The 16,937-nt window shown below is 45.1% G+C and overlaps 2 protein-coding genes across 2 annotated transcripts in view; one reads left to right on the forward strand and one right to left on the reverse strand.

The window, feature by feature from the left end:
• The window catches only part of LOC138498184 (zinc finger protein 850-like), a 346,849-nt gene that overhangs the window by 125,033 nt on the left and 204,879 nt on the right, over positions 1 to 16,937 (forward strand). The gene's annotated exons all lie outside the window — the stretch shown is intronic.
• LOC138498183 (zinc finger protein 850-like) overlaps positions 2,923 to 16,937 on the reverse strand; it is a 55,188-nt gene continuing 41,173 nt past the window's right edge. Inside the window, exon 2 of the mRNA XM_069622065.1 lies at positions 2,923 to 6,886. Within this exon, the coding sequence (XP_069478166.1) occupies positions 3,668 to 6,193 (2,526 nt within the window). The 5' untranslated portion in view covers positions 6,194 to 6,886 and the 3' untranslated portion in view covers positions 2,923 to 3,667. The remainder of the gene's footprint in view (positions 6,887 to 16,937) is intronic.

Raw genomic sequence — 16,937 nt, forward strand, 5'->3', positions numbered from 1 at the left:
TGGGGCTGAAATGGGAATGGGGAAGGGCAAAAGGTGAATGGGGAATTACCGGTCCCTCCAACCTTGGAATGGACCGGTAATTACTCCATTCACCATGCCGGATTTCCATGGAGTAAATAGCTCCATGGTTGCCAACCATGGAGCTATTTACTCCATGGTTACCTCCAACCTCGGAATGAGGCCATTGAGTCTAGCTTTCATGAAGAGATTTCTTTTCTTCTTTTCAGGAAATTTGACACAATAGTTTATGGGACTTATCATCTTGTCTGAGGAAGATGATTTAAGAGTGTGTTCCCTGACGCTTTCTCAATCGTATGGATCCAGTCCATTTCTTCAAATTTTTGTTTAATTCTATCTGGGTTTTCCTTTAGGTCCTTTTCTGAGCATGCTATTTCTATTGGCTTCACTTTTCTGTTGTGTACCCATTTTTTTAGGGCGGCACATTTTCCAATCTCGATTTGCAGGTAGCGTATCGGCCATGCTGATTTTCCTGTATAGTCTCATAGCACTTTGGTCGACCATAGAGGCGAGCGATACTAGGCCCAGTTCCCGTCTAATGGCCAACAAACTAAAACAAATAGGTCTTTAAACACCTCATAAAAGACAGATGGCACACGTGAAACCAGGGCCAAGCAGGCCTGGGTAGGGTGCAATGCCCAAGCAGGAGAAAATATTCTGCACCTATACAATAAAACGTGCACTGAACCAGGCAAAGAGATTTAAAATGAATGCGCTTGGCCACAGGGAGCCAGTGAAGGGGGCACAGAACTGGAGTGATGCAAGTGTTTATAGGACCTGACATGGCCAATCTGGCAGCAGAGTTCTGTAAGACTTGAAGATGCCGGATGAGGGAGTTGGGTTGCACCAAATAAAGAGCATTTTAGTAATTCAAAGAGGATAGAGCAAGAGAGGCATCCACCGGCACTCTGAATTGAGCAGGAATAAACAGAAGAACCATACACAGAATTCTAAGCTGTAAATAGCCTTTCTGACACACAGCACTGATTACCAGTAGAAGGGTGGACAAGATGTTAACCTCCAGATCCTTCACCACAGCAACAGGAGTAGGGAAAGGACCAAGAGAGGAGGGCCAAAAAGAGGGGGTCCAAAGAACAGTGGCAGAAGGGCGGCCCAACACTAACACCTCCTCAATCTTGTCAACATTCTGCCTAAGCCAATTGTTGCACATCCATTGCCCCATGGCAGCCAAACATGCTCTCAGCCTGGGCACAGTCTTGTCCAATGAGAGATCAAGGCAAACAATGATTTGAGTATCATTGGCATACGAATAATAACATTCTATGGGAGAGGATGAGCTTGATCCCAGGCCGAATTTAGATAAACAATACCGGGAAGATGGCAGACCCTTGAGGGACATCGCGGGTCAGAGAAGTAGAAGCAGAGAGGAGAGGAAGAGAGAGAGAGAGAGAGAGGAAGAGAGAGCAAGAGGAAGAGAGAGAGAGAGAGAGAGAGAGAGAGAGAGAGAGAGAGAGAGAGAGAGAGGAAGAGAGAGCAAGAGGGAGAGAGAGAGAGAGAGAGAGAGAGAGAGAGAGAGAGAGAGAGAGAGAGAGAGAGAGAGAGAGAGAGAGAGAAAAATAGAGAGAGAGAGAGACTGAGTCTGGTCAAATAAAAAGGAAATAAACCAAGATAGAACAGCAGTAGAGAGGCCAGCCCCAATGAGGCGATCAAGCAGGACGGCATGGGCATGATTGATGGTATCAAAGGCGACGGTGAGGTTGAGAAGAATCAGCACTCCCACGCCACCCTGGTCCCGCAGCAATGCAAGATCGCCCACCACTGAGAACAGCACTCTCTCTGTGCTGCTCCCTGGACGAAAACCAGACTGGGAGGGGTCAACAAAAATGGAATCCTCCCAAAAAAAAACTAAGGCAGAGAACCACTACAAACTCCAGATGTTTTGTCAAGAATGGAACTAGAAAAATAGGGTGGAAATTAGCCAGAATAGATCCAGAGAAGGTTTCTTAAGAAGAGGAATAACTAAGGCGTAGATCAAAATGGAAGGTATATGACCAGAACTATTCATAGCCTGCGTGATCAAGCGTGCTATTAAAGGCATCGTTCTTTCCAACACGGGAAGAGGAATCAGAGCATTGGTGGAAGCAGATTTAACCTTTGCCCTAGCTGCAATATTTTCCTATGGAGTAACAACAGGAAAAGAGGAGCACACATGAAGTCATTTGGGAGTAGAGGCCGCATAAGGTGGCCCAGACGTCTGTAGCCCAGAAGAGCGAATCATGGTCCGAAGATTCTCAAGTTCTTCTGTGAAACGAAAGGACAGAGAATCCTACAAAGACTGAGAAGGTACAATGGCCTCCGGCGGGAAAGAGGAAAGAGTAAGCGAGCAGTAAACAACCCCATAATAGAGGCAAAGCATTCCTGGACAGGAGGGAAGCACTTGCACTTCAGTGCAGAAAACAGGAATACAAACCTCTGGAGAGTTTTAATAATCATTGCCGCCATCGCCTATCGACTGTAGTGCTAAATTGAGTTAAGAAAAATCAACATAACTTTGGCATCTAGTCCTATATTCTGAAAAGTTTGCTTCTTTAGACAGTTGACAAATGGTTTTAATGTGAGATATGTTTTTACAGGACAGAGGGCAGCTCCCTGGGATCTGCTCATACTCACTAGATATAAAAGGACTGTGATGAGTGAGGGATGGTAAGTTTTGGCAGGAAAGTTTGATAGCACTCTGTCATCTAGTTCATGGTGCCATGGAGCCGGAGGATGCTACACTGTCTATTTGGATGAGATTTGTGTTTGTCCAGGTGGATAGTTCATGTATTAAGTGCTAGTCTCTGACCCAAGGGCAGTTTGCGATTCACAGGTTTGAGTCCAGAGGCAGGGCCTTCTTAGCCTTTCATCTTTCAGGGGTTGACAAATTAAGCAATACACATAATGGCCAGTTCTAAAAATGTTTATTAATCAGAAAAAAGATCCTAGTCTAATAAGAATTTATCAGTGATTACAAACAAGTCATGATTGGTGACAGACTAAAGCAGAACCAAGCATACATGTGCACGTTTTGCACCTTCAGTGCTTCTCGTGGTGTCAGTGTATGAAACTGCAAAATAAATTAGTATCCAATAATACAAATTGGGCCCACAATAATTTGATATGTGACTGGAGACCCCAATAAATGCACCCAAAAAATCTTTTATTTTATGACAAAGAGGTGAACAGCCACTAGTAGGAATCACACTTCACATGGTGCCTGTCCTATAATAAAGTTTTTGAAAGCCTGATCACATTGTGGACATGCATATGGTTTCTCTCCAGTGTGATTTCTTTCATGTATCAACAGGTGACCATTTTCCTTGAAAGCCTTATCACTGAGATGACATGAATATGGTTTCCCCGATGTCTGACAAGCTCACAGAACATGTATATGGTGTTAGCACAGTGTCATGTCTCGATATTGCAATAGATGACTCTTTAAATCGAAAGCCTTATCAAACTGAGAACACGTGTATGGTTTCCCTCTAGTCTAATTTATCTGATGTATGAATAGTTCACACTTTTGCTTGAACGTTGTATCACATTGAGAATATGTATATGGCGTCCCTCCACAGTGATTTCTCTCATGTATCAAAAATTGACCCTTTTGCTTGCAAGTCTTATCACAGAGATTACATGAATATGGTTTCTACCCAGTGTGATTTCTCTGATGGTACAATAGAGCACCCTTTTGCTTGAAAGCCTTATCACATTCAGAACATGCATATGGCTTCTCCCCAGTATGAATTCTTTGGTGTACCAATAGCTGGCCCTTTTGCTTGAAAGCCTTATCACATTGTGGGCATGCATATGGTTTCTCCCCAGTGTGAATTCTGTGGTGTACCAATAGTGGGCCCTTTTGATTGAACGTCTTATCACATTCAGAGCAGGCATATGGTTTCACCCCAGTATGATTTCTTTGATGTATCAATAGGTTACCCTTTTGATTGAAAGCCTTACCACAGTGGTCACATGCATAAGGTTTCCCCCCAGTGTGATTTCTCTGATGCATCAATAGGCTACCCTTATGCTTGAAAGCCTTATCACATTCAGAGCATGCATATGGTTTCTCCCCAGTGTGATTTCTTTGATGCACCAATAGGTTACTCTTATGCTTGAAAGCCTCATCACATTCAGAGCATGCATATGGTGTCACCCCAGTGTGATTTCTCTGATGTATCAATAGATGACCCTTATGCTTGAAAGCCTCGTCACATTCAGAGCATGCATATGGTCTCTCCCCAGTGTGAATTCTCTGATGCACCAATAGGTTACCCTTTTGCTTGAAAGCCTTATCAGACTGAGGACATTCATATGGTTTCCCTCTAGTGTGATTTCTCTGATGTATCAATAGTTGACCCCTTTGCTTGAAAGCCTCGTCACATTCAGAACATGCATATGGTTTCTCCCCAGTGTGAATTCTCTGGTGTATCAATAATGGGCCTTTTTGACTGAAAGCCTCATCACATTTAGAGCATGTATATGGTTTCTCCTCAGTGTGATTTCTCTGATGCATCGATAGGCTATCCTTATACTTGAAAGCCATACCACATTCACAGCATGCATATGGTTTCACCCCAGTGTGATTTCTCTGATGCACCAATAGGTTACCCTTATGATTGAAAGCCTTATCACATTCAGAACATGCATATGGTTTCTCCCCAGTGTGAATTCTCTGGTGTATCAATAACGGGCCCTTTTGACTGAAAGCCTTATCACATTCAGAACATGGATATGGTTTCCTCCTAGTGTGATTTCTCCGATGCATCAATAGGTGACCCTTTTGATTGAAAGCCTTATCACATTCAGAACATGCATATGGTTTCTCCCCAGTGTGAATTCTCTGATGGTACAATAAAGCAGCCTTTTGCTTGAAAGCCTTATCACATTCAGAACATGCATATGGTTTCTCTCCAGTGTGATTTCTCTGATGTATCAATAGGCTACTCTTATGCTTGAAAGCCTTATTACATTCAGAGCATGCATATGGTTTCTGCCCAGTGTGATTTCTCTGATGCACCAATAGGTTACCCTTATGATTGAAAGCCTTATCACAGTGATGACATGCATATGGTTTCTCCCCAGTGTGAATTCTCTGGTGTATCAATAGCGGGCCCTTTTGATTGAAAACCTTATCACATTCAGAGCATGCATACGGTTTCCCCCTAGTGTGATTTCTCTGATGTTTCAATAGGTGACCCTTTTGATTGAAAGCCTTATCACATTCAGAACATGCATATGGTTTCCCCCCAGTGTGAATTCTCTGGTGTATCAATAATGGGCCTTTTTGACTGAAAGCCTCATCACATTCAGAGCATGTATATGGTTTCCCCTCAGTGTGATTTCTCTGATGCATCAATAGGCTATCCTTATACTTGAAAGCCATACCACATTCACAGCATGCATATGGTTTCACCCCAGTGTGATTTCTCTGATGCACCAATAGGTTACCCTTATGATTGAAAGCCTTATCACATTCAGAACATGCATAGGGTTTCTCCCCAGTGTGAATTCTCTGGTGTATCAATAACGGGCCCTTTTGACTGAAAGCCTTATCACATTCAGAGCATGCATATGGTTTCCCCCTAGTGTGATTTCTCCGATGCATCAATAGGTGACCCTTTTGATTGAAAGCCTTATCACATTCAGAACATGCATATGGTTTCTCTCCAGTGTGATTTCTCTGATGCATCAATAGGCTACCCTTATCCTTGAAAGCCTTATCACATTCAGAGCATGCATATGGTTTCCCCCTAGTGTGATGTCTCTGATGTATCAATAGATGACCCTTTTGATTGAAAGCCTTATCACATTCAGAGCATGCATATGGTTTCTCCCCAGAGTGATTTCTCTGATGCACCAATAGGTTACCCTTTTGATTGAAAGCCTTATCACATTCAGAACATGCATATGGTTTCTCCCCAGTATGAATTCTCTGGTGTATCAATAGCAGGCCCTTTTGCTTGAAAGCCTTATCACACTGAGGACATGGATATGGTTTCTTCCCAGTGTGATATCTCTGATGTATAAATAGATTACTTGTTTCTTTAAAAGTAGTATCACATTCAGAGTCTTTACATTCTTTTTCTTCGGTGTGAAATAGCTGCTGTTGCCATATATGGCCTGTTTCATTAATAGTCGCTTCACATTCAGATAACTCCAAAAGTGCCTCCATTGGGCCAATGTTATTTTTAAATATTGATTTATTTATAAGGAGCACCTTGTCAAATCCTCTCTCCTATATAGATTCAGTTGTTTAGCATTAGATGGCCCTATGTCCTGAAATAGTTGTCACAGCCAGAGCACCTGTAGTCATACTCCTTTGCAGCACATAAGAAGCGTCATTAGATATCCATTTGTATTGAATGTGTTGGCATGTCAGTTCTTTTGCCATGTGCCTCTTGTTAGCCTCTCAATGTATTCTTTGAAGTCTTGTGTTATCCTTTTCAGAGGAGGATGTGTCCCATTCAGTACTTTAACGTAGACTCTCTTGGGGTTAGTACCTCCTGTGTGGATATTCCCATATGCAGTAACTTATCTATACAGCACAGAATGCTGCATATGTTCATAGCCCAATGGCTCAAACACCCCCTTTAGTGGTACAGTGTTGCATATGGGTTGGACACAGATGACCTCCTTATCGATTGGTATTTATGAGAAATAGGAACTGGATGTATCTTCAAAAATTGTTAATAATTTTAGTCCTTTTTTTAGTTCATTGTCTTCAGAGTATGTAATATATTTGTCCCACGGTAAGAGGCCCAACATTGGGAGTGACCGACCTGAAATCTCTCCCGAGACCCACCGGTCATAGGAGGCCTATTTTACAAACAAAATCTTTTAAAAACATTTCACTGGTTTCCATGCCCTGTTTGAAGGAAAAGGAAAAACAGGATTAGTGTTACATAAGCAACAAATACATATTTCTTGTTTTAAAGAGCATATGTGAAAAGCAAAAAGACATGTTTGTTTTTTAGTAAACTGGTTTAATGGAATTCTGAAATACTATTGAAATGTATATAGGACACCGAGCAGAGGGCCATTGTGTTGGATCAGCATTGTAAACACATGTCCCCAATAGTGAAGCAGAAGAGAAAAGAGCTAAAGACAGCGATCAGGGGAAATGGAGTCATAAAAAGCAGACTAATACCTCGAGAATGTAGTTCAAGCAAAACAAAATCAGGGATTTCGGTCACCTGGCATAGAAGGTGTCTCCACTTGGATTCCGATACGAAACTAGAAACTCAGATGGGATTGACACTTATTATGAAGCTTTTGGATGCTCTGGATATAGAGATACATTTCACAGTGGCAAAGTTAAAGACAATATGCAGATAGGCAGATTCAAAATTCCATACATGTGAGTAAAAACACAGTTTGGTAAGAGGAAATTGTAAGGTGCGTACAGTACATGGTGAAAAGTCAAAGGCAATGCCTCAGTGAGGAAGGAGAAGGCACTGTGAGTGAAGGTGAGGAGCAGGTTAAAGGCCTGTGTGGATGTCACTGCCAAAGATAGAATCTATCAAGAGCGAGGGTGCAGAAAGTCAATGAGGGAGGTGGACCAGTCCCAAATGCAGGGGCCAGAAAGTGGGGGACCGTGAGGAAAGCACGAGGAGTGAGGGAGATGAATATGAGATGGGGAGGACGGCAAGATTGTTAGTAAGGTTACACAGGAGCGGTCTCACCAGTAGAGCATCTGCATAGGAGGCCACAAGGTGCTGCAGGGCCAAGTGAGGAGACCCGGAGGGAGGAATTGCTTACCAGTTTAGTTTCTCCCCCCGCCCCGGGCCCTCCAGGACCCAGACAGGGCCAGACAAGGCAAGTTCAAGCCCTTTGAAGGAGGCCCTTCCATGGGGGCCGGCGTTCGCCTGCTGGCTCCCAGGTCTGCCTCAGATAGGAAGGAGCCTGCAGCCAATCAGGCGGCTCGTGGGAGGATAGTTGTATGCCTCAGGAAGAAGCAGTGAGCCTGGCAGCCATCTTTCAAAATGCCCGGGCAGCTGGATTAGATGCTGCAATTGAGGCCACCGGGGGCTGCTCCACAAGGTTTCTGCCTGGATGCTGGCACAGAGTGAGGCAGAGACAGGGCAGCCCAAGCACTTTGAAGGATGCCCTTCGATGGTGGGTGGTGGTCGCCTGCCCGCTCCTGGGCCTGCCTCAGATAGGAAGGAGCTGTAGCCAATCAGGCAGCTTGTGGGAGGATAGTTGTATGCCTCCAGAAGAAAAAGAGAGTCCTACGGCCATCTTTCAAAAGGCCTGGGAAGCTGGATTAGATGAGGGCCTTGAGGCCACTGGGTCCTCTTCCACAAGATATTTGCCTGGATGCTGGCACAGAGTGAGGCAGAGACATGGCAGTCCAACCCCTTTGAAGGAGGCCCTTCGATGGTGGCCGGCGGTCGCCTACCAGCTCCCGGGTCTGCCTCGGATAGGAAGGCGCCTGCAGCCAAACAGGCGGCTCATGGGAGGCGAGTTGTACGATATGATATGGCATTTATAACGCGCCTGTACAAAAGTGTTTCTAGGCGCGACAAGACAAGGAGGAGTACACAGGGGGAGGACAAGACAACGATCTTACTAGGCCTTGTGTCATTCAGATCGCGGAAGTGCAGGGGAGTGGAAGGGGAGAAGTGCCAAAGGGGAGGGGGAGGAGGTAGAAGTGTAGGTAGTCAAAAGTACAGCCGCGGGTGGCTCAGTGCATGTAAGAAAGTGCAGCCAACGGGAGGCACATACGTGCAGGGAGAGCGGGCTGTAGGGTTACAGATACAGACCACAAGTGCTGGGGGAGCCAAGAGGCAGTGCGAGGTGCAACTGGACATGCAGGGATCTGGTCCCAAGTTCAGAGGGTGGCCAGCTGACCAGTGTGTGGAACAAACAGGTCCTCAACAGGGGAGAGGAAGGTCTTGAGTTGCTTCCGGAACCGGAGGTGGTTCTGCCCAAGTTTGAGGGAGACAGGGAGGCTGTTCCAGAGTGAGGCCCCAGCCGAAGATAGAGATCAGCCCCCAACTCTCTGCTTGGAAAAGCGACTGACCCTCAAGAGAGTTGGAGGTGGATAAGCAGAGAGTGTGGAAAACTCCATTTTATCTGCTCATCAGCTCATACCATATGGCTTTCATGGGAGTTTGCTATCATAATATAATATCATAATATAAACTGCTAGGGGCCATTTATAAAAGCTGAAAAGATTAGGCCTCACATTGGGCCTCGCTGCTCAAATACATGATGCATGAAGAAAACTGCTTGCTCCCGCTGAAATTTATGAAAAGCAGACCTCTCACCGAAATGTGTATGTGTTAAAAGTACATCAGATCATCCCAGATGTGAAATAAAATTCTGCTTACGTTGGTCAAACTATACCGTAAACTGCAAGAAAGGAATGTATTAATAAACGAGATCAGTTGAACACTTCCCTTTTCTGCTCGTGGTTTTACTGTATTTATACACAGTAAACACACGCACAGTCGCGTTGCTCTCCTCCTTTTTCCTTTTTATTAAACATGACCCTGTGATGTCTTATGACGCGACTGCCCTTTTCAGAAATACATATACTGTCCTGACATATAGGATAATTTTGCAGAAGTGACGGAGAGGTGATTAATCAGCCATGAGATGCCAAGGCACGTAATGTCTGAGATTGCTGTCTGATATCTGCATATATAATCGTGAATATTGTGTATTGAATTTGTCAGTCAGTAGGCTTCAATGGCTCTCTTTCTGTCATTGCGCCTTTGGCTTTCCCACTTAAGTGTTTTTGAATAAATGCAAGCTTTTGTGAAACCTCTGTGTTGGAGTCTGTATACCTGATTTAAAAAAGTGTTGTCTTCTATTATTTTCAGACGGGGCGAATCCAATCACATGGTATTGTAAATGCCCTTGTTTACAATTGGCAACCCAGATGGGCATTGTTAACAGACGGATCCAGCTTGGACCTTTTCCCAACGGTTGATCAGTGCGGGATTGTCGGCTCAGATGAATTCGTGGAGGCCACTGCTAAGACAGGAAGCCCTTGTTCCAGCAGCCACGGAAACCTCAGACCACATCCGCAACTACTGCTCAACAAGGTGATTCACCTGTGACCGAAGGCTCTCCCCTCTGAGACCAGTGCGACGTTCACTGAAGAGGCTCCGACACAGACGTGTGTGTGTGTGCTGATGAGATAAACGACATCTAAAATCCGGTGAGAGGGTTTCTTGTTGTTGAAGTTACAATTTGAAATGCAAGTCATGTACATTTTTTCCCCCTTCTCAACCGCCTCTACCCCGTCTCGCATTCCAGACTGTCCGCAGAGGCGGCTGAGGGGAGCCTGAAAAAGAGCTGGGTGTCATTCACATAACACTGAATGTTGGAGCAAAGAACAGCGATGTGGTGGGCAAGAGGTGCTAGTTATTGGTTGAACAGCAGGGGAGAAAGTTTAGACCCCTGGGGAATACCACAGGCAGAGAGATAGAAGAGACAGAAGGGATATTAGAGTCAAGATTGGAGAGGAGGGCTTCACGGGTGTTCAGGAGAGCAGTTGCCATGCTTCTGGCAGCTCTGAATTCAACTGGTGGTCGTGAAGGCAACTAACAGATTCAGAATGCAGATTAAGCCAGAAGATGGCTAGGTTTTCCAAGAGTTTGCCCAGGAAAGGAGTGATGGAAATAGAGCGATAGTTAGCCGGAGAGGAAGGATCGGCTGAGGTCTTCTTTAGAAGAGGGTGCACAAGGGAGTGCTTAAGGGGGAGAGGAAAGTTCCAGTGGCAAAGGAGTGATTGCAGAAGTCAGCCAAGGCTGGAGCAAGGATGTCGATGTGGTCCTTGATGGTTCTGGTAGAGCAGGGGAGAACCTTCTTTGACAAGACTTTCATAGATTGGACTTGTCTAGAAACATTGTCAGGGGTAAACAGGGGAAAGGAGGAGGAGAGCTGGCCTCAGATGGTCCAGAAGTGGTAGAGGAGGATGGACAGGATGTCCTGAGTTTTAGTAGTGAAATGAGAAGCCATGGCTGTGCAGAGGGGACAGGAGAGGTAGAGACTGCAGCAGGATTGGCCAGCTCCTTGCAGATTTTGACAAGTTCGGCTGAATTGCTTTGATGCCACAAAGTCACAGCTTTGGATGTAGGCTCTCTTCTTAGAGAGGACAGAGAGTCTGTACTTCCTTTGGAGCAGGTGGCAGGCCAGTTTGTCAGGGGGTGCGCCTGATACCCTCCACTTCCTCTCAGCCGCCCTACATATGCGTTTAAGGGTGGTGAGGTCGGAATCATACCAAGAGTTGCACTTGGATTTGGGCTTCAAGCGGATCCTTAGCAACCCCAGATTATGACCGGGAATTTTATCTATTTTCCCATTATAATGGAACATTGATGACAGCTGTGCCGAACAGAAAACTTCTTTGGGCCACAAACCATTAGCATATTACAGCGGCACTCTTGATGCAGTAATGCAAGGACACTTCACCTGCCAACAAGCTCTCGCAGCCGCAGCGTTTGCCATTGAAAAAAGCACCACAATTGTGATGGGGTGCTCCGTGACTCTGTTCGTGGAGCACTCACTATTCGCGATACTTGAGAGATCAAAATGCACATTGACAACACAGAGAGCCACTGCTTATGAGATCATCTTGTCCAGTGCAAACATAAAGACAGTGAACCGAGCCACATTCCTCACAGAAGCCTGCACAGTGGAAGACATGCAGAATCATGATTGTGCTACATACAGGGGGGGGGAGAATGGTGACATGCCTACAGCAAGTATAAATACACTCACAGAAGGAGAGATATACTTTGTGGATGGGTCAGCATCAATAAATTGTGATACAGGAGAAAAGCATGTAGGGGCTGCAGTGGTACGACTGGAGGAGAGAGAGTATGAGGTAATTGTACAAAAAAGATTGCCAGCACACTTCTCGGCACAAGCAGCGGAATTGGTGGAGTTAATTGAAGCTCTACATGCAGCCAAAGGAAGTTCAGTAACCATATACACAGACTCAGCATACATGACAACAGTGCATGGGGACTAGCACAGTGGGGGAGAAGAGGATTTAGGAGGGCAGACGGGTCCCCAGTACAACATGCTCAACTACTCATGGAATTAATTGAAGCTCTAAAAGAACCCACAGTGGCAGCCCTAGTTAAGTGCCAAGCCCACACAAACAACAGTGACTTCATCTCATTAGGGAACGCGGCAGCGGATGCTGCCGCGAAAGAAACAGCATATTTTACAAAAGAAATGCCTGGTGAGTTTGTGTTACAAGAGCATGTAGAGGAGTGGCAAGGTGAGGGGTATAATTCAATGCCAATCTCCCAAATAATTGAACTGCAACAGGAAGCCCCACCAGAGGAAAAAGAGGTATGGGGAAAAGGGGGTGCAGTCAGTCATCCACAGACCTCCTCTGGCAACAAAACAATACAGGTAAAGTAGTGAAAAACTGTTAGAGATAGTGTTCCAACAGCTTCATTTTTGCGCCCACAATGCAAAACAGCATATCGCTGCAGACATACAAGAAGATTGGTTCGTGCCAGGGCTAACCGAGCATGTGTATAAAATGGTAATAGAATGCACGTGTCAAACATATAACTCAGGAATGACTCTAAGAACACTGAGAGGAACACTGCCCCGGCCCATTGGACCATTCCGTGAACTGCATATTGATTACGCAGACATGGGAGAGAGGTGTAACAGATCAGGATATCTGATAGTGGTTGTATGCCTCTTTTCCTGCTGGGTGGAAGCAGGACCCTGCGCCAACCCAGATACAAAATATGCGGCAAAGTTTTTGGTGAGGGAAGTTTTTCCCCATTGGGGCTATGCGACGTAATACGCTCAAACAATGGGATGCATTTCGTCAATGATTTGTTCAAAGCAGTGACGACAATGTTGGGTATCACCCACAAACTATGCTCCATTTATCACCCGCAAGCGAACGGCATTGTGGAAAAAATAAACAGCCTTTTGAAAAGCAGACTGTCCAAATTATGTCACACCCTAAAGAAAAATTGGGTGTACTGCTTGCCGTTGGCACTATCTATTTGAAATGAGGAACCAGCCTAGCAAAGACCACCACTTGTCCCCACATGAAATAGTGACAGGAAGACATATACACACAGCACTATCACCTCTGCGGTCCAGTCAGACGTGCATAGAAGTGCTGTGGTTCTGGGGGAGGAGTTTCAAGGTTATTTGAGAAAACTGACCAGAGCAGCAAGAATAATAGCAAAACAAATAGCTGCACCCTTCACACAGAAAAATGAGAGTGACACAATGACACCGGCCACAGACAGCCCAAATTGCCAATTGATGCCAGGGGAGATGGTATATGTACGCAGCTTTGTGAGACGATGGAATGCACCCAGGTTCCATGGCCCTTGCGAGGCAATATACTGTACACCCACTGCGGTGAAAGTGAAGGGCCTAAGATACTGGATCCATTTATCGGATGTGCATAAAGCTTATGACAGTGTGACACCAGAGCAGGAACAGAAGGGGGTAGAGGGAACAACACAGACATAAGGTGATGGAAAAAGAGCACAATACAGGCCAAACTGTTATAACCAAAGAAAATAGATGTACATAAGAGTGAAATGAGCAAAACTAAAAAATATGTGTATAAAGGTGTATATAACGTAATGATGGGAGTAAAACACACACTGCTACATTATGTGAAGTGTCTGCTAGCCTCGCTGCTACTCTCGCTCTTTTTCTCTCCCTCTCCTTCTTTCTTTATTAACTAAAAGTGCTCATGAAGGAGAATCAGAAAAAGTACAGTAATGATACATGTGTAGATAAAGAAATAATTAATGGATACAAAGTGTGCACTTAACCCATTTATATCTCACTCTGTAGGACTAGCCATGGCAACACTGCCCCCCCCAACGCCAACAATGCAACAATAGATAGTAATAGGAGAGAAATAAAGGGACTATATGCGTTTGAGTGCGGTCTGTGCTGTATTGCAATTATTTTCTCGTCAATGATGTTTGGCCTTGTCCTGTATTGGGCAATATCATTTATATCAATAGATATAAAGGAGGGGGAGGAGGTGTGCAGCTAGTAAAAGAAGGGTCCCATCTACTATGGGACGGGTTTAAATTGATCTGGGCCCATGGTACCCATAAAAATGCCACTTCCCATGTAGGGGTGTCACGGTATTGATTTTCCGATGGTATGATAACGTTTTAATTAAATGATGGCATACTATGGTTATTGCGGTATGGACCACATGTTTTTAAACCATTGCTTTCAATAAAACTTTGCTAGCAAGAGTCACAATTTCTCACCAAGAATTGCACCTCAAACAAGACAGCGGCAAGAGGTTTTCTTTCTACATAGATTTGTTTTGGTCTAACTAACCTGAGCCGAAGGGAGTCTAATGTTCCAATTTAACACTGTCATACAAAAACAACCTTTGTAGAAGTAGGCTGTGTATGCAGCACGCTCTAGTACTAATTTAATTTACTGCTACACGTTTGCTGTGGTGTGCCCTATTCAATTGCTTGTGCAGTGTTTTTCATTGGCGCTGTTAACAAAGATTGGCTTATTTCCTCACAATACTTGCAGCAAGTGCACTTAATGGGGTTGCAAGACATTTGTGGTTTCGTCATTCCTGAGGAACTGATGTGATTACACCTGCCTTTCTTTAAATGTTCTTTTTGGGAGCGATAATTTTTATATGCTATCAAAAGTTTCAGTAAATTACTACAAGTTATTTTCATACTACAGTCCCACACAGGGCTCTGACTGACAATCTGTTGATCCGGGTCTATCACCCTTAAACTACGGAGATGAACAAAGATATCAGACTGAATATCCATTAAGGATGGCAAACGTATTAAGGCAAACTAAGCTTTATTCATGTGTGCATATGCAAACTGTGCACAGTGTGCAGTGCCCGCTCCTACTACCTCTAACTGTTATCACTAGGGTAAATAGACACCTGGCCTGCCCTGAACCAAATGCCTAAGAATCTCCGGGCAGAGCTGAACATATACCATCTCAGGAACAGTTACTCAACTGCTGTGCTAACTTTTTAGCTTTCTAATTTACACTCGTCACTCTGAACACTCAAAGAACTCCTTGTGGGTCACTGATACTTTGCAAGATCACTGCATTACATGCAATTCATGGATGTACATGACTTTAAAGCCAGTGGTACTCTTTTCTCTCCAACAACATTGACACTGCATACAGATCACTTAGGATGTATGCCATAAACTGACAAGTGTTTAACATGTCGGTAGCAATGTGAGGTTGCCCATGTACTTGGTGCCGATTGTGAACATTTGAAATCTTGTGAGCATGCTTAAGCAAAGACAGAGCAGCCCCCCTTTAAAGAAATTGGGAGGGACATGGAATTGGTTAACTAAAATGACCTGCCAGAAAGAACCACTTGCCCCCATCACTCCCCTTCGTTAGGAGCTTGCCTTGTTGCCAGAGGAATGCCTTGATTTTGTAGCGGAGCGCTGACATTTTTTTCTCTGAAATAACTTGTCTCTCAAGGTGACACGTTTCTCTGTGGTGGCTGTCTAGTAATTATTAGTGGGAGCTTCATTGATCCGCAGCCAGAAGACATTCTAATCTCCATATTTACTATTGCTGTGTTCCGCTGTATTGCAATGCAGTCTAATTAACACCCATTTCAAGCTATGCTTTGACCGCCCCTCACACCGCCAGTGGTGAATTTCGCCTGTTGTAAGTTTGTCGTTTGATGTACGATACACAAAACGTTGCCTTAATTAGCTGGTTGCATGAGGGCACTTTGGAAGTAAAAAACAGAAGAAACATGCGAGGGAAAAAGCACTCACACTGACAGGCACTAGTGACACTGTCAGGTTTACGTGCCAAACTCAAGATGAATCATTTAGCACAGCCCCCTCCAACCCCCAGGCTCTCCTCTGTGTGCAAGTCCAGTACCAGTCCAATGTGCCTGGTGTGCCGAGGGGAACAACTCTTGGGTCTGCTACTGTTACCAGACCAAAGCTGCAGTCGGGATGCATGCTAGAATCACAAGGCACTAGCTGTCAGGCAGTCGTGCAACAGACAGTTTACAGTACTTGGGGACAATGCAACCACTGCACTGGCCTTTTCCCAGTCAGAGCAGCGCAGCTCAAGCAGCTATGCCCGGGGCCTGGGTCCTAGGCTAGCACATCCCAATGGAGCTTTTGCAAAGCGTGCTGCGCGCTGCAAGAGCAATGCACATGCTGGAGCTGGGTAAAATAGTTACATGGATATGCTCGGGGGAGGGGAAGAATGTTAAGCACGGGGCCTGGCTGTCTGACTTGCGGCCGCCGAGTGTTCACCTAATGTGAATTGAGTAAAACAAAAAGCTCATATTCGATATGGAGCATTCTTTCATTGAAATAAAACAGCTAGCTTGTCTTGCATTCCTCACCAGCATCTGTGTGATCACTCTTCATGACAGCCTGGAGGCCCTGCACGCAACTGCAAATTGGGGAACTAGGGATCACGGGGAGAGGACTGGAGAGGACTGGAGAGGACTGCGAGGCAAGCCCTGTGTTTTGTTCCAGGGAAAGTATTGTTAAAATGGAACGTGAGCATTTTTTTTCTTTAACACTCTCCACACAGCACGTCGTTAAGAGGCGGCCCCGGGCACTTGTTTAAATAAGATAGGTGCCGTGTGTATCACAAAAAATATGCAGAGGTTCAACAAAAATAACTTACTGTGTCCGCCAGGGTAGCAGGCAATGCATATGTGGTGCACGGCTTTGAAGGTGATCTTCCTTGGAGCAGAGCCTCTGGGCACAATGCCAGTCAGTGAACAGCACTGGATGTTCATGTGCTCTCGGCTCAGTGTGCCACTCACGGAGCTGGCTGGTGGTCTGGAGTCGGACTGGTAGCTCTGATGAGCTTCAGCAGTTGAGCACGGGCAAAACAGCTGTGAAATGGGCCGTTTTCTGTAGAGCCCTACGTGCAATGTGCACATCAAGCAGCCG

The sequence above is a fragment of the Ambystoma mexicanum genome, chromosome 5q, assembly GCF_040938575.1.
Source record: "Ambystoma mexicanum isolate Mex_15411 chromosome 5q, UKY_AmexF1_1, whole genome shotgun sequence".
NCBI classification, from domain to species: Eukaryota; Metazoa; Chordata; class Amphibia; order Caudata; family Ambystomatidae; genus Ambystoma; species Ambystoma mexicanum.